A 21,215-nucleotide genomic window follows, 5' to 3' on the forward strand; every position below is an offset into this window, starting at 1 on the left:
TCCTGGAACTCACTTAGGCCCTGACTTCCCTGAGCTCTGGGCCGGCTCACCTGCCCTCGTGGGGCGCTGCCAGCCTGTTGGCCATTCTCATGGGCACAGTGACCCAGGCTACTACTGGCAGCTCCTTGAATCAAAATGTTGAGACTTAGCTTTAAAAGTGTGAGCTTCAGTAATTGTGTGCACACTCCCTGGGAACCTGCCCTACATGGTCTGTACATTGCTCACAGCACCTAGCACCTCTGACTGGGGCCCCAAGGTACTACTGCAATGCAAAGGCTAGAGCCCAGCACTGCCTAGTGATGGCCAAACTCCCAGAATCCTGCCCACCCTCACACTGACCTGGGCCTGGGACTTTGGCAGCTGTCTCATGTGCCAGTCTGAGTGCCGGCTGTCGGCCTGGACCCTGGATAGGATTTCCCAGGGAGCAGGCAGCCCAGCTGCGTTGTCTCCTGGAGCCCTGCGCCAGGCTTTGCTTCTTCTCAGCACCCAGAGTTCCAAGTGCCACACTGCAGGGCCACGCTATCCACCACCCAAGTGCCCCAGGAACTCTCTGCAAACCTCTGCCTGTGTGTCTGACTCGTCTCCTCTCAGCCTTCGATGAGACAGGCTCTGTGTCGCCTCACCTTGGACATGCAGCCAGTTGCCATGGTGGCAGAGGTGAAAGTAAGCCGGTCCGGTCCGGAGTAGCAGCGGCAGGGCTCCCGCAGTGATTTAAAGGCCGCTCCATGGCAGCCAGAACCCCAGGCACTTTAATTCACCCCTGAGCCCTGGGGCTCCCAGCCGCCTCTGCAGCTGGTAGCTCCAGGGTGATTTAAAGGCCTTGGGGCTCCCAGCCACAGCCGGAGCCCCAGGGCCTTTAAATCATGAAAGGCCCCGCCTCTTCCGGTTGAGGCCACACCCCCGCTCAGGATTCCGGCGTACCAGTAAGTCCTTTAAGTTACTTTCACCTCTGCACGGTGGCGTCACAATGAATCGATGGTGGCTAACACGGTGCAAGCCAGGCAGATGCTGCCCATGGTCACACAGATTGGGGGCCGTACATAGCTAGTCAGGGTGGGCTTTTGAGCAGGCTGGTGAGTCAGCCACAGCAGGTGGCTCTTAGCTCAGGCAGCAGGCCGGGGGCTGGCTAGGGAGTGGAATGGCCATGAGGCAATCAGCACTGCAGGTGGTGGTACTAATGAGCCATGGTGGGGGAGTCTCTGGCAGTTGGGCGGGGGGGCAGAGTTGCAGGGACTGTTGTGTCCTGAAACATCCCAGCTCCTAGCCCTCATCCCCAGGAAAGGGCTGGCCTATGGGAGTTTCTCTCCCGCACTTGCAAAAGCGCAGGCACGCGCCGAGGGTCTCAGCTCCAGCCTGCCTGTGCGCAGTCCCCCAGCCCAAGATTTCACTGTGGCCATCGCTGGTCTAAGCTGAAAGCAGAGCCTTACAACCCCCGTTGGGAGGGAGCTGCCCCTGCGGGAATGTGGCCATAGGCAGTAAATCCACTGTGCTTAAACATGGTCTCCAACCCCCGCCAGCACTGCGCCTGCGGGCTGCCCTACCTGTGGGGTATGGCTCATTTGCCAGCTTCTTCAAGCACTCGTCCCGGTATCTCATCCACTCCTCGAAGGTCTTCTCCAGAACTTTCGCTCTGCAGTGCTGGGAGGACAGCTCTCAGGTTAGAATCTCGCACCAGCCCAGGGCTCCGGCAGCCCTACCTGGAGCACAGGGACCGCCAGGGAAAATGCAGCCCCTTCCCACTCGCTCAGCCACATCAGTGTGCAGCACGAGGCAGAGGCTAGATCTGTGGGTGGGCCCAGGGCTGGAATGGCAGTGGGTGCGGGGCTGGATTGAAGGCCATCAGCACAGCTGTAGAGGGGGGCGGGGGCTTGGGCGGCACGGCGCTCGGGGGGGGATTCGGTGGCACGGTGCTCGGGGAGGGTGTTATGACGGGGCGGCGCTCTTTTTTTTTCTTGGGGCGGCAAAAAAGTTAGAGCCGGCCTTGCTGGCAGGTGCATGCACCCTTACCTGCATGGAGGAAAGGAGGCACATCCAGGCAAGGTGAACAAGCATCCAACTGTACAAGGAGCAGAACACACCTCTCATGGCTATCTGCTGGATCTGGGGGAGAGAGACCAGTTGTTGGCCCAGGTGCGAGGGTCGCTGAGCCGAGCCGGGGTCCCTGGGTGTCTGGAAGAGAGAGGGAAGGGGCGTAGAAGCGATCATTTTGCAGAGGACTCAGGGGAGCACTAAGCTTGCCTGTTGCAACGTGGCCGCAGCTGTGCTTTGCCCCTTGGACCTCTCTCCCTGTGTCACAGCTGGAGGAGAGCAGAGCCATCCTAGTGTGCGTATAGGAAGGTTAATCACTGCCACAGAGAACTGAGACCAGCCAGAACATGGGCAGCGGCGGTGGGTCAAGACAAACCGGTGCCCCAGCCCATGTGGGGCATCACTCAGAGCCAGAGTCTCCCCACAACGCCATGGCAGATCGCCTGAGTCCAGCTGGCAGCAGGGACAGAGCATTTCACAAGGTTGCACAGGTAGGATGTGGATATCACCCATCCCCCAGCAATCATAGAATCATAGGACTGGCAGGGACCTCAAGAGGTCATCTAGTCAGTCCCCTGCACTCATGGCAGGACTAAGTATTATCTAGACCATCCCTGACAGGTGTTTGTCTAACCTGCTCTTAAAAATCCCCAATGATGGAGATTCCAAAACCTCCCTAGGCAATTTATTCCAGTGCTTAACCACCCTGACAGGAAGTTTTTTCCTAATGTCCAACCTAAACCGCCCTTGCTGCAGATTAAACTCATTGCTTCTTGTCCTATCCTCAGAGGTTAAAAAAAAAAATTCTCCCTCCTCCTTGTAACAATCTTTTACGTATTTGAAAACTGTTATCATGTCCCCTCTCAGTCTTCTCTTCTCCAGACTAAACAAACTCAGGTTTTTCAATCTTCCCTCATAGCTCATGTTTTCTAGACATTTAATCATTTTTGTTGCTCTTCTCTGGATTTTCTCCAATTTGTCCACATCTTTCCTGAAATCTGACACCCAGAACTGGATACAACACTGCAGTTGAGGCCTAATCAGCAGAGTAGAGTGGAAGAATTACTTCTCATGCCTTGCTTACAACACTGCTGCTAATATATCCCAGAATGATCGAGTTTTTTGCAACAGCGTTACAGTGTTGATGCTCATTTAGCTTGTGTCCATATGACCCCCAGATCCCTTTCTGCAGTACTCCTTCCTAGGCAGTCATTTCCCATTTTGTATGTGTGCAACTGATTGTTCCTTCCTAAGTGCAGTACTTTGCATTTGTCCTTATTGAATTTCATCCTATTTACTTCAGACCATTTCTCCAGTTTGTCCAGGTCATTCTGAATTTTAATCTTATCCTCAAGAGCACTTGCAACCCTGCCCAGCTTGGTATCATCCGCAAACTTTTAAAGTGTGCTCTCTATGCCATTATCTAAATCAGTGGTCACCAACCTGTTGATCCTGGAGCCTCTGCCAGTCAATTGTGATCTCTGGGCCACTAAAAGTCAGGTAGGCTGCCTGCCTGCTCTGTCCCCATGCTGCTCCCGGAAGCGGCTGGCTGCTGGCACATCTGTGCAGCCCCTGGGGGTAGGGGAAGGGAGAGTGAGGTGGCTCCATGTGCTGCCCCTGCCCCCAGCACCGTCCCCACAGCTCCTATTGGCCAGGAACTGCAGGTGTGGGCAGTACACAGAGGCCTGCTGCCCCTCTTCCCCCTAGGGCCGCAGAGATGTGCCAGCAGCCAGCTTCTTCCGGAAGCAACGTGGTGCCAGGGTAGGCAGGCAGCCTACCTGAGCCCTGCTGCGCCACTGACTGGGAGCCTTCTGTGGTAAGCGCCTCCCAGCCGGAGCCTTCACCTCACACCCCCTCCTGCACCCCAACACTCTGCCCCAGTCCGGAGCCCCCTCCTGCACCAAACTCCCTCCCAGAGCTTGCACCCCTCACTCCTGCATGCAGCCCCCTGCCCCAGGCTCAGCCAATGCACACCCCACAGTCAAGAACGTTACACTCATTTGTGACAATCCCTGAAGGATTTTGGATCTATAAACCACAAATGACACTAATAAAAAGTAAAACTCATGAAATGTCCAGTGGATTCTACGAGATTAGGTGCAGTGTGACCATATGACCCCTGTTCTGCCCCCACCCTGCCTCTTCCCACTCCTTTTCTGCCCCAGCCCCGCCCCCACTCCACCCCTTTCCCTGAGGACTGCAGCAGGGGTTTGGCCTGCACTCACTGGGTGGCGGTAAGTAGAGTGATCTGGCCCCAGCCTGCTCAACGCTGCCGGCTCCCAGCCGCGCCACCAGTGAGTACTGGGGGGGCGGTTCCCCTCTGCACCCAAGCCCCAAAGCTGGGACCCAGGGGAGCAAAGCCAAGTGGGCTGAGACCAGGTCACTCCACTTCCTGCCACTCCATGAATGTGGGGTCGGGCCTGCCCTGCACTCACCGGGCAGCAGTAAGTGGAGCAACCTGTCCCCAATCCGCTACGCTCCGCCAGCTCGTGCTGGGGGGCAGTTTCCCCCCTGCCCCACAAGCCTGCTCCTGCCCCACCATGGAGGCCTGGGGCCAACCCCCCACCGCCACAGAGGCCTGGGGCCACACACACCCCTGCAGGGGGACTGCGTAGGGCACCAAAATAGCTAGGGATGGCCTTGTGTGTATTTATACCTGCCTACTGTATTTTCCACTTCATGCATCCAATGAAGTGGGTTTTAGCCCATGAAAGCTTATGCTCAAATAAATGTGTTAGTCTCTAAGGTGCCACAAGGACTCCTTGTTGTTTTTTCTCTGGGAACGGTTTTCCAGCGAGTTATGTGCCCACCTTATAACAGCTCCATCTAGGTTGTATTTCCCTAGTTTGTTTATGAGGTGGTTATGTGAGACAGTATCAGAAACCTTACTAAAGGTAAGATACACCACATTTACCGCTTCCCCCTCATTCACAAGGCTTGCTATCCTGTCAGAGAAAGCTATTAGGTTTGTCTGACACAATTGGTTTTTGACAAATCCATGCTGACTATCCTGATATCCTGCACCACAGCCTGGGACGCCCCTCCCCACAGCCCAGCCAGGACTGCTGCTCTCCTCCTGCAGTGTTGCATGGACACAGGACTGTTCCTCACCCTTTGGCACAGCCTGGGAGGATTCACTGGGCCCACCCATCCCTTCTGCCCCTGCTCTTGCTCCTGCCAGCCATGGTGCGAAATGGGGCACCCTGTCTCTGATAACTAGAGCGAGCTAAGGCACCACTACCAGCAGGCTCAGGGAAACATCTGCACCACAGACCAAATTCTCCCCTCTCTTTTGCCGGCCCAGCCGGAGTGGGTGTGGGAGGAGGCATCTCAGAGGCACCAGAGCTTCTTGGGCAGCTCCACAGCTCCAGCGCTCTCCTGGAGCGGGCCCAGGCTCAGCAGTGACATTACAGCAGCTGCAACGCCTGGGTGTCTGTCTGGTGTCAGACTAGAAGGTGTTAAACGGCTCTCAGGCCATTGTTAAGGCACAAGCAGCTCCCCACTTTGATCTGAACACCAGCTGCTCTTAACCCTTGCAGTGCTAGCTCCCGCTGCAGCCCCCGAGTGGTTAGGGGCAATGTCCCCTGGGATGCTGGCCCAGTGAAGGGGACACGTAGCATAGGGTGCAGCCGTGCAGGTGTCCCAAGAGCACTGAGCTGCAGCCAAACAGCCAGGGGGCTGGTGAGCTAACCAGTGAGTCTGCACTCAGCCTCCCTGCCAGAGAAACCCCTTTGCAATCAGCAGGGCACAAAGCAATGTAACGGTGTGTCCTGCTCAGCCCAGGGGAGCATAGGGAGGAGCTGGGCAGCCACTCCTTTGTTTCCCTGTCAATCAATGCTTTCCACCCCCAGCAGGACCAGTCGGCAAAGAGCCTTTGGCCAAACCTGCTCCAGAGACCCTGACCATTGGGGTGCTTGGAATCCGGAGCCAAATCTCCCCACCTTGAACCCACCTCTAACAGCTGCCATCCTCCTGGGCACTGGGAAAGCAGCAGGGCTCCCAGGGCCCAGCTTTAATTGGAGCCCTCTCTGCCCTTAACGAGCGCAGCTGAGGAGTGAATCAGTCCTGGGTGCAGGACTCCCCAGGGAGAAGCATGTCTGCTGCACTCAGCATGCAAGGCCCTCTCGGCTAGTGCGTTTCACTGAGGACCAGCTGCGATTAGCAGCCTCTCCAGAGCTAAGGAAGGAAGACTCATCAGCTCACTCCGGGAAGGGCTTCTCCCTCTGTTCTTCCTTAGCTGGACAGGAGCAGATGCTGACTGGAGCCCAGCATGTGTTGAGCCCCACAGTCAGCAGGCTAAGCCTGTATGGGGGCTTGTATCAGCTGACCTGGGATTCACACAGGCTGCCAGTTGCTATTGGTGCTGTATGGGGCCCTCAGGTGCAGAGAGGGAACTGTACCCCAAACCCCTTATCCGTTGCCTCACTGCAGAGCCCGCACCCCCAGCTGGAGCCGTCAACCCCTCCCGCACCCCAACCCCCTGAGCCAGCCCTGTGAAAATGAGCGAGTGAGTGAGGGTGGGAAGAGCGAGCGACAGGGGAGCAGGATGGAGTGAGCCGGGGGTGGGACCTCGGGGCAGGACAAGGGTGTTCGGTTTTGTGCGAGTAGAAAGTTGGCAACCCTAACAGCCATGCTGGGGACCTCCCCAAGCTGTGGGGCGAGCCGAGGCCGCCTGCCTGCTCCTACCCCCTTGAAGGGATGCAGCTCACTCCCCTGCCATGTGGTCCACCAGCTGTGCCAGCCAGTGTGTAGAGGGGCAGAGGCACGTATCCAGGGGAGCAGGGCAAGAGCCACCACTGGGCTCCCCTGAACACAGGTAGGCACTGGAATTCTTCCTGGCCTGGTGCACGAGCTCCCTGTGCCCTCCCTGCTCTCTGTGCCCTGCCCCAGGTAAGGGTCAGGCAGAGTACTGCCCATGTGGGGCACTTGTGAGAGAGCCACCTTGCCCTGAGGGCTGGCAGAGGGGGATGACTTCAGACTCTCTTCCCTCATGCTCCACACCAGGCTTGGATCTGAGCAAATCTTGCACGCCCACCTGTAGAAGCCAGGATGGGTGGAAAACAGGATCAGTGACTAGGATCATAGCAGTGAGGCCTGGTAGGTCCTAGCCACTCCATTGCCTGCTTGCTGACGGCTTTCCCTGGCTATACCTGGCTATGGCAAGGTTAGCACAGTGAGTGCTGCCAGACTTCCAGGGCCCAGTCGATTGCACGCCCAGAGACTTTCTCTGCTACCCAGCCTGTGTTCGTTGTCGCATTTGTAATTCCTGCACCTCCTCCAGATATCAGCAGCCTGTGATCCTGTCCCCCTGCCCCCACAGTCATCTCTCAGCCTCGCTGCACAGATTCATATTCTGCAGAACACTGTCATTCATTTTGCACCATTTCACGGGTAATTGGGCACTTGTGCTCAGCCCAGCATAGGGAGGGTTAACCCCAGCATAGCCTCAGCAGTGGGCCTGGTGCTGGGCCACAATGGGCTGTCAGAACTGAGCAGCACTGGACTGCACAGGCAGGACAAACCTGGGCCCTGATGTCCATCATTGACGGGGTCAGAAGGAATGAAAGGCGGCTCTCTTACCAGGAGAGGCGTGGGCTGCTGCTGAGTGCAACCAGCCAGTAATCCAGGGCCAGCATTCTCTGCCAAGCCCCAGCGCCCATCCAGCTCCTGCAGTCACTGCTCCAAGGGCTGCTGTTTAAAGGGCAAAGATTCGTGGAGCAGGATGGATAGCTGCCTGCAAGGGCTGAGCACTGCTGCCCAGGGGTTCAGAGATCAGCACTGCAGCAGCAACCAGATGCAAGGCACTGGGGCACGTGGGGGGGACCCAGAACAGGCACCATGCAGCTACTCCCTATGAAGGGGCCCAGATCTGGCCATAGGAGTCATATCGACACTTGGAAATGTCCTGCTGCCCAGCAGACTAGCTGGGAGTAGAAAGGAAATAGAGGAATTAACCCAGGTGTCTTTGCTTTTCTCCCAGGTTCCATCCAGCTGTGGAAGGGAGGCACAGCTCTGCGATTCGCCGCTGGCAGGACTGACACACCACTGAGCTGGAAGAAGACATGGGCTCCAGTCAGGTAGGGGCTGCTTTACCATACACACACTCATGCCCTGCTGCGAGTCACTTCTTCCTGTTGCGCTCCGCGGTGCGAGTTACATCAGCTCACTTGCTCTGGGACCCCATGTATCGTAACACCCAGCTCTTACCAGCTGTAAATCTCAAAGCACTGTACAAAGCAGGATCAGTGTTACTGTGCCTGTTTCACAGATGGGGAAACTGAGCACAGCAAGTGGACATGACAGGGCTGATGTTAACCCCCAGATCTCCTGCGTCTCTGTCCAGCATGCTGTCCAGTGGGCCACTCTGCTTCCAGGCCTATGTCGCCTGGACACTGCAGTCACTTGGACATTCCCAGCATTGTCACGTCATCACCCAGAGAGCTGAACATTGGGAGCGCCACAGTAACAGCGTTAGCCACCTCTCAGCGATGGAAAAGTGGAGCCAATAGTCCTTGTCCAAGGCATAGAGAAGACTTTTTCCCAGCCGATCTGAATTTGGCAAACGCAGTCAGAAGGTGGCTGGGGCGTATCTCAGAAAGTCGGCAGATGGCTGCACAGTGCAGGGAATAGATCAATCAAGTGAAGGACAAGAGCAAGGTCTCAGGCATTTGGTGGACAACCTGTCCCTATGCTGATGAGCTGGCCTGGGTGTTTCCAACCAGGCTGACCACTGAACCTGCTGAGCAGGAAATGTGAGGTGGGGGAGGAAGAGGTTGAGGAGGAGGAGGCAGGTTCCCTCTCTGTATTAGATAGCCGCCTCTCTCCTGCACCCATCAAGTCCCATGCTTGTGGTGGCCAAAGCAACATGTGGCAATGATGGGAGTTAAGTGATGGCCCCTTAAAAATGGTAGGTCTGTTGGCTCTGCCACCCTGTGGCGGGGAATGCAGGTTGCAGATGTATGAGTGCTGTAGTGAGCCCACCACACCTATCCACAGGGCTCCCTGCCCCTGTGTCTGGGATGCGCTGTTCCCCAGGTGGGGGTAGGGAGACCTGTCCCCCGTTGCACACGACTGTGTAATCGGACACGCTTACATCTACCTGTGAGGCATGCAAGGGACGGGCTCAGCAGAGCAAAGGACGTTCCCTCTGACTCAGTCCCTGCCTTGGGCCATGTGTACAGTGCCCTCTCTCAGCCCAGGTGTTCCAGGATACGTCCTGCCGTTCACGCCTGCAGCCCATGCCTGCTGGGGCGCCCACACCCCTCACTCGCTTTAATGAGAATTATTTTTAGATTTCTAAGCTAAGTCTTTCCCCTAGGTCTCCCAGGGCCAGATCTTCAGCCCCATTAAGGCTGCTTTGTGCTGCTCCAGTCTGCAGAGCAGCCTTAAATCTAGCAGAAATGCCCCATGGGGGTGTGTCCTTCCTACGTGTCCTTCCAAAGGGGGTGTGGCCAGGCTACTGCTGTGTTCCCAACTTGGGCAGCCCTGGTTTGGTGTTCACACTGCAGGCTCCTCCAGACAGGGACTGACTCTCATGTCTGGTCTTTGTTTCCAGCAGCCCCAAACACCTTTTCAGCCCTTAACAGATGGATGATGATTAATCAGCATCTCTTTGTTTAAAGCCTCCATTCCAGGTGTAGGAGATTCATCTCCTGGCTCCTGAGGTCAAGTTTCTTTCTTATAATACCTATACTACCTCCCAACCTAAAGGATCCCAAAGCACATTGCAAACTCTGCTGCACTGAAATGCAGCCACCTCTGGGCAGCAGCCAACAGGTACCCTGCACAGATATATGCTCTAGTTCAACTACAGGAATGAATTCAGGGCCCTCCTATGGCCTGTATTGTGAAGGATTTCAAACTAGATGATCACAGTGGTCCTTAAAAATCTATGAATCACCCTGCCCAACAGTATGGGGGAGGGGAAATTTAGGCCAAGGACACTGGGGCAAGCCGCTAGCCTCGTGGCAAGTGGATCTTTGGTGTCTACACAGAACCAACCGGACCCCAGCCCTGAGCTGATCCCCTGCACTGCACAGGTGGAGGGGATCAGCTGACAGTGCTAGAATAGCAACAGGGCTTTCCAGTGAGGCTAGACATTCAAACCGGCAACGCTATCCCTTCACTTGTCCTGTGCCAAGCCTTCCCTGGGCTAGAACCACCCCCAGGGCACTGTGACTGGGTCCCTCACCACTGTCATGTTCCCGTACCAGCTATGGACTGGCCACAGAGCTGCCTATATGCTCCAGATGTGTTCACTTTGAGATCCTTTAATGCTCTGCCAGGTCTGACTGGGGTTAGCTTAAATAAAGTGTCACACCCAGCGGCACCTCATGGCTGAACAGTACGATACAGTTTAGCATGCCATTACAACCACCACCCTGCAGATGCCTGGAGCTCCATTGGAAGTCACAGAACTAGCCCTCAGCCCTTCCCCAGGTGGCCCGCCCAGTCAGCGCAAAGTCCTTTTGTCTGCCTTTTCCCCTCACTCCCATTCAGCATGGCCCCTGCACCTCCAGCTGACCTTCCAACCCTGCTAGCCAGCAGCACCGACACAGACTGGCACGTCACTGCTTTCTCCCGGGGCGCTGGTTTCTTTAACATCTTTTCCCTTTCAAACGCTCTGCTCTGAACACTTTGATGGTGGAAATGTGATGGCGTCTTGGAGAGCAGCTGTTAAATCCTGTCTGAGCTCATGTGGAGAACAAGGAATCCAGAACAATTTATGGGTGTCAATAACATCGCACAAAGATTTCCCGGAAGGGAGAGAGAACCACACCAAGGTTCCAGAAGAGAGCAAGAGGAGAGGTTTTATTTTGCAAGTTAAGAGATTTAACAGTCACATACTTGTTCATTTCATTCCTTTAAATAATTACTTCTTAAGGCTCTGGTGGCACCCGTTCCATTGCAATGAAATATGACAGTCTAGTCAATGGGACGTCCCTTCAGATAAGTCTTTGGCTGTATCCATACATTGCACACACTGCACTTAGAAACTAGAGGATATAATTTACAGACTCCTTTGCCCTGGGTTACACAGAGTAGCCCAGTCTAAGGAAAATACCAATAGGCTAGAATACATTTTCTGGTCATAGTGTCTGTCCCTTTAAACCCTCCTCAAATAAACCTCTCAGCAAGCAGTCAAACAGATTAAAGAGTGAATTTGCAGGCGGTAAATCAAATCCGACTATCAGGATGGAATGCAATTGCAGAGAATGCTTTGTGGGAAACAAGATTATACTTAACACCAGTTTCGGGGCTTAGACTGTAACTATGGACTTTAAACACGTGCCGTACCTAGTGGCTGGAGCATGAGGGCACTGAAAGATGCACTATATACCAGATGTAGTAGAGTGCAGAAGGATCTCCCTGCTGTACCTCTGGTTACACAGTGATGCTCAGCCCCACTGCAAAATAACTCAGGCTTTCCCAGTTTCCTGACCTTGCACAGAGTTTAACTCACAGTCACTCTCTCAACCCTCAATAACCTGTGCACCTCCCCTGATATTCCCAGCTCCCTTCCCCATCCATTCTTCTGAAATGATTTGAATTTCACTTACCTTTCCAAACCCCAGCACTCTCCTGTCTCAGCCCAGGCTGCTGGTGGAAGGCAGCCCTGTGTCTCCACAGATGACTTGGCTGGCTGCCCAAGGAGCACTCTGCTTTGGACGTAAATCCCCACAGCTAAGGAGAGAACCGCAGCCTGCCCGAGAACTGGGTAGGAGAGTCCACTTCTCCACTCCTGTTTCCAGCCTGGGAACCTAGCACCTAGGAACCACAGGATGGAGATATTGCTGGGAGGGGAGTGAAGACAAGTTAGCTGTAGCCGGAGTCTAAAGTGTACCTGCCTCCTTGGCAAACCGTGTTGCTAGGGCTATGTGAGCATCTGTGTGTATGAGAGAGCGAGCATGTGTGTGTGTCTGAGAGCTGTCACCACGCCACAGACTCTTACAAGCCTGCCTCCCACTCCCCTCCCAGCCTCTCACTGCACAGGGAGCTCCCGCTCAGACGTACATTCATTCCCGCCCAGTCCATCCTGTCCCATGGCAATTGTTCCCAACTTGAACTGACGTGCGGTGGGGCACAGAGATCTGCCCTCTTGCTTGGGTGCTCGCCCTCCCCATTCCTTCCAGCACTTCCTCGCAGTTTGGTCTCTCCTGAGCGAAAGGCCGCCTGCAAAGGAAAGACACAAACCAGTTTGCACTCACATATGAGTCTTCCCGTGGGGTAAAGAGAGCCTGGAATGGGTTGGGGATTTTTGCCTCCTGAAGTGTGTGTGTGTTTTTAATGTTGGGGGACGGAGAGACGGACGATTATTATGAATGATATTGTCTGTCCTGTTTTCTCTGGAAGTCTCTAGGCTGCTGCTGTCACAAACAGCAGAGCGTGAAGTGTGAACTACCAAGGAGTGGCAAAGGGGCTGTTAGGCTGTTTAAAACCCTGGGGTAGTTGGTTCTTTTTGTTAGCCTCAGTTTAACTCAGATGTCTGAAAGAATGTTTCAAATCTACTGAGGGCTCCCGCTCCAGTTCTCTGGTCCTCCGAGGAGTCTTGCAACGGGAGAGGGAAGGCAAGACCTGGCTGATATTCCTGAAGGTTAAAAAGACAATGAGAAAAGAAATTGTGATTTAAAACAATAAGCAAACCCAGAAAACGTTGCAGACCTTCATGCATTTTAAGGAAGCAAAGAAATGTGTGAGGTGGAGGGAGAATTCCTCTTGGCAGGGCATCAATGGGGCCCTACAACACCAGAGCTTCACTAATAACTGGGAGGCCTCACTCATGACAAATGAGGGTTTGGTCCTGCTTTGAGCAGGGGGTTGGACTAGATGACCTCCTGAGGTCCCTTCCAACCCTGAGATTCTATGATTCTAATTACTGACATGCAGAAGTGTCAGCTCAGTGCCTGCTTGGGCTCAAATGCATGTTTGCAGAAGCAGGGCCAAAATAAAGGTTTTAAAAGCAGGAGTAACGTGCAACAAGTCCTTTGCCCATTTGTTGTTACATTCAGTTTGCCTGGTTTATCACAGTGCATTAGAGCATCTTCCTCAATGTGCCACGATCTGTTCTTTGAAAGCGGCCAGGTCTTAGTGCTACGAGGCGATCTCTGCTCATCAGCCATTCTGGAGTAACAGAGAGAGATTGGCTGTGCAGTGTAGGGAAGTGGTTCTGCTCTGTTTAGTTGAGCAGAATGAGAAAATGTAGACAACGCCTGAGATCTTTCAAAGGAGCCCAAGAGGAATGTAACAGGGCAGCCTGCCCCTTTAAGGGTCAGGAGGCCTGAGGTCAGCCAGCCCTGCCCTGTTACACCTGCATCAGGTGTGGGATTTAAAAGGAACCCGAGTGGGAGCGTAATGCTCTAGCTGGGAGGAGTGGGACTGCCAGGCAGGCAGATAGATAGATAGATAGATAGATAAGATGCATGCCAGGGGAAGCTGCAGTTGATGGAAGGAAGCAGGTGAATACTGCAGGGAATAAAGGGCTGGTCTGAATTGCACCCAGCTCTGGGAAGGAGCTGTGAGGCCTTCTGTTTCACAGGAAGAGAGACATTGTACTGGGATGGGACCTGGAGAGCCAAGGTATGGAAGAACTAAATAAATTGGACCCCAGAAGGGAGAGTGTTTTAATGACCATTGGACTGTGATGCAGAGTTCTTAAGCGGCTGTGACCAGAAGGGGAAAATGAGGCAAGGTCCAGCAGAGCCACCCCAGGCCATGAGGGAGCACTTGGGAGGTGCCTAGCCTGGTTACAAGGAAACTCCACAGACCAGCATGATCAAAATTGCAGGAAAGAAAAAACACCTGCAGGCTGAGAGAAGTCACTGATTCCAGTACCCAGGGTGGGTAAAACTGTGGTTATTATTTATACTACAAACAAAGCCAGGGTGTTAGCTTCAGTGAGCCAGCTACATTTTGTCCCCTAAATTCCTCTGCTGCTCTTGAGAGCTATGCTACTTTTCTCTACTTCTTATGCCATTGCATAGTGTTGCTGTGAACTAATAAGTAGCTGCTGCCTCCCACCTCAGAAACAGCCGCATTTCTGTAAAGGGATCCCTGCATCTATCTTGTGCACACACTACGATGTCTGCAAGAGACTTTTAAGAAGCCATTTATTTCACTCAACAGACAAAACATGGCAACTCATACATTTGTACAGGCTTTAAACAGGTAAAGCAATTCAGATCAATTAAGAGATGCATCTGTCTAGTAAACAGAATACTGCTGGGCTGTTTATCTCAAATAAAACCCCCAACGGAGATTTTAAAAGAATTAAGCAGACCAAACCAGCCCAAAATAATGTGCTAAGAGGTAGATTCGTCTTTCCTCTGGAGCACAGGATATTCCAGGTGTGCGTCATTTGGGGGCCTTGGTTTTCAGTCTCGGAAAACATTGCCCTCTGGCTTGCCCTTTTCCGCAGGATGAAGGATGGTGCTCTTGCATCTGACCTGGGATTTATTCCTGGGTTGGGCTCTGCCCCCTAGCCTAGCTGGTGCCTCGCATGCAAGCAGATTATACAGCTTTCCCAGGGCTTGCTTGGTGCATTCGGAAAAGATGCTAAAAATAAAGCGCTTACGCAGGATTTAAAGAGCTGAGCTTCAGACAGTATCCTGAGAGATTTCAGAGGGTACCTGCTCCCATATCAGCCCTGGTTCTACTAGCCCATCAGAACCTCCCATCAATCGAAATGTTCTCCATTCAAACAGCCCCGTGCCCAAAGACATACTGAAACAATCTCTCCACCTGGGATTTCTAACAGTACAAAAGCCCATCAAGTAGGGACCATGCGACAGACGATCTGGGACTGATTCCTTTCTAATTAGCTGATCTGATCTGATCAAGGCAATGCAATGCCTTGAGAGCAGAAAGGAACCTTTGTCTGCAAGAAATATAGCACGGTCATCAACTAACTCACACCCAAACTGCACCAGGGAGCCCAGAACCCGCGGGACACGGGGCTGTGGCTGAATGCTGGCTTAGCAGCAGCCGGCTTAAGGCTCAGCTGCAGGCTGCGGCCATGGATGCTGGAACTAGAGGTGCTTGGGGGCTGCCACACCCCCTGGCTTGAAGTGGTTTCCATCACACGCAGGCTTTACAGTTTGGTTCCATGGCTCTCAGCACCCCACTACACACTTTGTTCCAGCACCCCTGGCTATGGCCGTTAAGAGGGCACTGCAGCTCCGTCTCGGAGACAAACATGGGGCACTCTCTCCAGCAGAGGGCAGTGGTGACACAGATGGGCCTGACCCTGCACTCCCCAAGTGCCCATTTAAACCCATAGGGGCAAGGAGGGCTGGGAAGTGGGTACAGAACTGGGGTGTGAGAACGCTTTGCGGATTTTTGTGTCCTCCTCTGAGGGATCAGGCTCTGTGTGTGAGCCACATGATCCCAACAAGGAGCGGCTGTGGGCTGCGTCCTGCTAGTGGCAGGAGTCCCTTGCAAGCTCTGTCACAGCCATGCTCTCATCCATGCAAGGCCAGGTTCCCCTGTGCTCCCTGCCCTGCCTTCAGGGGTGCCTATTAATGCAACTTTCCACAGCTACCAGGGGCAGGCTTGGGCTCCGAAATCTGCATAGCTTGGCTAAGCTGTGACTAAGGGGTGAGGGGCCAGGGAATGACTCAATAAGGCTGCAGATATTTGCTGTCATTTCAGTTATCTTCTATCCAGATCCCCTTTTCACCTGGTACAGGCACCCACTTTACAGGGGGCACTTTGCACATACAATTCTTCCTTAGTGTGGGTATTAATTGCAGTCATCCCAGGGGCGCAGAGCTATGCTCAGCACTGCTCTGGAAACATGGCCTCACCCACTCTGTCATGTACTTGCAAGAGAGGGGTGGGCTTAGGTGGCATTCGTCCCCAGATGCCTGCATGGGTGAGCTGGGGTTGTTTGTCTAGTATCACAAAGTGGGAGGTGGGAGGAAAATAACTGATGTAGCTCAGACTCCCGGTGCCAACAGCACTGTTATACATGTGCCCTGCCCACCCCCCTGGCACATGTCTGCTTTGCCTCATCGTTTATTTAAAAGCCATGGCAGCTCCAGAAGCACCGATCTGATGCTCATCCCAGATGCTGCTTGGAGGCCAATTTTCCTGTTCTGGATGGGTTTTGTCTCTCGCTATTTTGCACTGAGCATCTTCTGATTTTATTGCTTCTGGTCTCCCTCAACACTTGGCTCATGGCTGCTGCTCCTAGGCTGCCCACTAGGGGTTGCTCTACAGCACTAAATGCAACCCTGTCTCTCTGGGGCTGAGCAAGTGGCAGGATCCCTAGGTTCTGCTCCACCACCTGCAGGGTGTTTCTTTCCAGGAGCCCAGAGCTGCCTCCAAATTTGTCCCGCTGCCCAGCCACTGCCGAGAGCAGGTGTCCCTACGTAAAAGGATAAATGGACACAAATCAGATATTAGGAATGGCAATATACAAAAACCTGTAGGAGAACACTTCAACCTCCCTGGACACACAACAGCAGATTTAAAGGTAGCCATCCTGCAGCAAAAAACTTCAGGACCAGACTTCAAAGAGAAACTGCTGAGCTCCAGTTCATCTGCAAATTTGACACCATCAGCTCAGGATTAAACAAAGACTGTGAATGGCTAGCCAACTACAAAAGCAGTTTCTCCTCCCTTGGTGTTCACACCTCAACTGCTAGAAGAGGGCCTCATCCTCCCTGATTGAACTAACCTCGTTATCTCCAGCCTGATTCTTGCTTGCATATATATACCTGCCTCTGGAAATTTCCACTACATGCATCCGATGAAGTGGGTATTCACCTACGAAAGCTCATGCTCCAATACGTCTATCAGTCTATAAGGTGCCACCGGACTCTTTGCTGCTTTTACAGATCCAGACTAACATGGCTACCCCTCTGATACTTAATAATAGCAGCTGCCTTCCACCCCAGAAACTGCTGCACTTTGGTGAAGGGCACTGCTTGTACTTCTGAAAAGCACTCTGAGATTTGCAAAATGTGCTAGGTCACTCAGTAACAATTATGAATGATAATCTCCATGTTGCAATGCAGAACTCATCCGTGCATCTGCCAAGCCAGACAAACTGGGCTCAATGATTCCACGCACATTGCTCCTATCTAATCTGGATTGTTTGGCCTTTCCACTGCATGGTTCTGGCCTGGGGAACAGGACCCCTCCTGGCGCTGCCCCTCCCTCCCGCCCCGTGTCACTCTTTACTTTCCCTGTCCGAGTGCTGGAGTCTGGGGGACTGGCAGCATCAGCCTCCTGTTCTTTGATGGAACCTGGCAGTGAGATGCTGTGCAGTGAAGGATGTCATGACCATGTGTGTCATTGCAACTGGAAATCAAATAGCTTTGGGTATTTGATATTAACTGTTCTTGCTCTTATTTTCCTCTCCTGCACCTGCTTCTTTTGGCCTAGCTATACCATGTTATTAAGAGCAGCAGAGCCATAAAATTACCCTTCCCTTTGTACTGTGGAGGTGGAGTTCCTCCAGCCAGTAGCAGGGCCCCTTTCATGATAAGGGGTTAGTGACTGGTGTTTATTGAGTGCATTATAGTGGCTAGCAGAGAGACTCTGACATTGGGAACCTGCCTATTAAGTATGCATGTATGTTGCTTATTTGTTAAACTATGAAATGTGCTTATTAAACAGTTCTAAGCTCACTGATAGAAATAAAACATGGCCATTACTTTACACAAGCATGTAGCATGCTAGCTAAGCATGCTGTGTCCCCTTCTAGTGGCTTGTCTAAACAGAGGATAAGACCCTACTGCTGCTGCAAGCTAATGAAGCTGCTCCTTTCAATCAAGAGGTGGAGACTCAAGCTTTTAGTGCTGAAGGTCCTGGGTTCAAATGCCGATTATGATCCATAAAAAGGGCTGTTCTAAACACACTAAAGTGTCAGACTAGGGGCTTTGGGCTCAGCGAAATTCTCCCACCTAAAGGGCACGATCTGCCGCTTCACACCAGGCCCTGAGGCTAATGTGGAGGCAAGCAGATGACTCCTGAGGCATGAATGAAATTCACCAGCCACAGGCGCTCTCAGCCCAGCAAAGGGAATGAATTCTGGAGCTGAGCACTGTGCTACCAGCCATCTGGCTATGTCAGCCCTGGGCCCTCAGCTGAGCCTTAGTGCGTAAAGCAGGCCTCCGATGATATGTCTACACTGGAGCTAGGAGGTGTGACTGCATCTGGGATAGGCAGACCTGAGTTAGTTTAGATCTAGCTAGTTCATGGGTCCTGGGCGGCGCTGTACTCAGGAGGTCAGCCCGTGCACCACCCCTGCTGCCGTGGCTACCCAGCCATTGTTACTCAAGCTAACTTTGATCTAGATCAAAGCTAGCTCGGCCCTGGCTGCAGGAACTGCAATCTCATCTGCCTGCAAAGTAGACACATCCTGAGTCCCAAACCGCACAGGGCTTGCATGGCAGCCAGGGCCCAGCAGGAAGCCAGTACCGACTATGGGATCCCAGGGGTCATGTGTTGCACTGGGTGACCAAGCAGCTCCAGTCCCACGTAGAGCATATGGCAGTAAGCCAGCCTGGAGGTGATGTGTCTCGTGGCCATTGAGGCTCAGATCCGTAGTCTCTTTGCCAGCTGCATGTAGAAAATGCATTCACAGCTATAGCTGCTACTCCACCCTGCGGAAACAACTGCGACTCCACTAAGGCCTCCAAACTGTGCATCTTGCTGGCAGATGGAATGCAAAAGCTATCACCTGCCATCCCTTCTGGCTTTGTTGCCAGCCAGCCAGTGTCACCTCTGGACTGATGGACAGTCAGCCTGTCCTCCTACCGGTCTCATTCCTGGTTAGACGCTAGGAGAGCTGAGAGACTCTCCCATCTGGCTCTGATGAGATGCAGAGCCCAGTGTCACCAGCAAACTGTTGGCACTGCAGCCTGCACCGTCTGCCCTTCCATAACACACACAGGAAGGGACAACGGGACAGAACCTAATGACTGCCCACAGAGAGAGCCCCAAGGCCAGAAGAACACTAGTCCAGCTGGACCCTGTCGTAGATCACAGTGCAGTCACACAAGCACCATGCCAGGGCATCTGGGCCAGTGTTAGCAAAGGCAGCTGATCGGGCTAAGAGAGCCGCGTGAGCCGGTGGTGTCTGTCCAGCACTAGCAGAACATCCTCCGGCGAGGCCAGGCTCTGAAGCACACTGAAGGGCCTGGGGAAATCTGAGAGCTCCAGATCCCCAATTCATTCCATGATTCCTTAACCAGGCCAGGGCAAAGGCACCCTGGTGCACTGAGAGAGCCACATGGGCTGTGTCCCTGGGCCTGAGAGGCTGGAGAGGGAAAGCCTGTGCGTGCTGGCATCTTCAGTAATGACAAGTTCCTCTTTGTGCTCCCTGCATGGAAGCCTCAGCTCTTCCCCATCCCCAGGGGTGTTGCGCTGGAGATGAGGGCCAGAGTCCCACACACAGTGACTGCAGCAACTAACCCAGGCAGCAAGGTGTTTCCATCCAGAAAAACACACCCCGCCAGACACACCTAGACACTGGGGCTCCAATCCTCAGCTGCTGTAAATCAGGGTAGGCCACTAACATCCATGAAGCTACACTGACTGGCCCCCTTCCTGACCTAGTCCGTGCCGGACAGTGTCAGCACCCTGCCATGCTCTGCCCAAATCCTGGCCTGGGTGAAGCTGGCGTGGATAGGGTTGCTGACTGCACTGTGCGGTAGAGTGGTGCACAAAGCTGCTCTAATGCCAGGCGCTGCAGAGGAGGAGGCCCTTGCACCAGCCTGGAGTGCATTAGGCAGCACAGAGAGGAAGGCATTGGAGGGAAGAGGAGGAGAGCTGAGGGAAACCTGGTTCTTGAGGGCAGCTGGGAAAGCAAGGAGGGCAGTTTGGGCTCTCTGCTGAAAGGAATGGGCCCAGGGATGGAGGCTGGATGAACTTAGCTACACTTATTAAAGCTCATGGATTTGAAAATCTTTACCGTATGTATACTCTGCAGCCTAACAGCTGTTCCCATGGAAACAGAAGCCGGACTTGGTCTCCAATAGCTGAGATTCAATTTTAGGGGCCCCGTGTGGGGGGAGTAGAGTCACCTCCACGGTAGACCCAGGGGCCCATCCCAGTCCCAGCCAGGCACTTGTTTGGGTTCAGCAGCAATATTTGAAGCTAGGTGGCCACATCAGTGACACTCTCTGTGCTTGAGGCCTACGCATGGTGAATTCCCACCACTGTGTGGCCTGTCTTCTTTATCTTCCTTTAACTAGATAAGATCTAATGTCCTGTAACCAAAGGTTTGGACACTGGAAAACAAAGAATAATGTTCAGTAGTGTATGAAAAATCACACGAGAGTCTCTGCCAACTGCCCCAAGGCAGGGGAGGAATCCAACAGAATTGTAACAATCCATATTTTATATCAGCCGAGTGAAAGAAAACCCAAATTACTCCATCCATCAAAGCTCTCCAGCTGGCCAAAGGCAGTATAAACAATGGCAGGTCTCCAGAGGTTCTCCAGCGTCGATGCAGCCACCAAGACTTGAGGCCAGGTTTTCCAAAAGGCTCAGCACCTGCCAGCACGTAAATCAGTGGCCAAGTTTTTCCCGTGCCCGCCAAGGATACATCTAAGCTGCAAAAACGAACCCCCCAGTAACCCATCTCAGAGCCCAGGTCAAGCGCCTTGCGCTTGTGAGGCTTGCGCTGCGGGGCTAAAACTAGCAGTGGAGATGTGCTGGCTCGGGCTGAAACCCAGCGACAGGGCAGAGTCTCAGAGCCTCGGCTCCAGCACAAGCCTGAATGTCTATGCTGCTATTTTTCACCCTGGAGCGCAGGCCCCATAAGCCGGAGCCAGTCGACCCAGGCTCTGAGACTGACTGCTGCAGGGTTTTTTTTGCAGTGTAGACGTACCCTTGGACACTTAAATGACACTGATGTCTCAAAGCCAGACAGCATAGAGAGGGCATCAGGCTGGAGGGCTCAGTGTCTCTGTATTAGGGCAAAGACTGTGCGTGCGTTTGGGGCAGGGAGTAACCAAGGTTCCTGGATGCCGTGGAAGCAGGACGGCAGGATAGAGGCTGGAATCTGGCCAGGGCACTGGGGTTAAACCATCTGCTCTTGGGGAAAGTGCCCTAGAATCTTTAATGACGACAAGAGCTCAGGAGCTAAGTTTGCGAACCACCTCCAATGGCCACTGGTGCAGGACAGATGCAAAGGCAGCAGCACCATTGTGGTGGTAGCCACTGCAGGCTGTGGG

The 21,215-nt window shown here is 53.5% G+C and overlaps 1 protein-coding gene across 4 annotated transcripts in view; it reads right to left on the reverse strand.

Moving 5' to 3' along the window:
• Positions 1 to 11,649, reverse strand: part of LOC123343878 (glucagon receptor-like) — a 32,009-nt gene extending 20,360 nt beyond the window's left edge. For 2 of the 4 annotated variants that reach the window (XM_044979374.1, XM_044979373.1), the window contains exons 1-3: positions 11,589 to 11,649; positions 2,008 to 2,169; positions 1,542 to 1,638 (exon numbers count right to left, since the gene is read on the reverse strand). In XM_044979374.1, the coding sequence (XP_044835309.1) occupies positions 1,542 to 1,638; positions 2,008 to 2,085 (175 nt within the window). In that variant the 5' untranslated portion in view covers positions 2,086 to 2,169; positions 11,589 to 11,649. Of the gene's footprint in view, positions 1 to 623; positions 752 to 1,541; positions 1,639 to 1,752; positions 1,812 to 2,007; positions 2,170 to 11,588 lie in introns of those variants that run through there. The other 2 variants (XM_044979375.1, XM_044979376.1) reach the window with 2 other exon arrangements.
• Between the last annotated feature and the right edge of the window lie 9,566 nt (positions 11,650 to 21,215).

This window comes from Mauremys mutica, chromosome 11 (genome assembly GCF_020497125.1).
Source record: "Mauremys mutica isolate MM-2020 ecotype Southern chromosome 11, ASM2049712v1, whole genome shotgun sequence".
In the NCBI taxonomy this organism is placed as follows: domain Eukaryota; kingdom Metazoa; phylum Chordata; order Testudines; family Geoemydidae; genus Mauremys; species Mauremys mutica.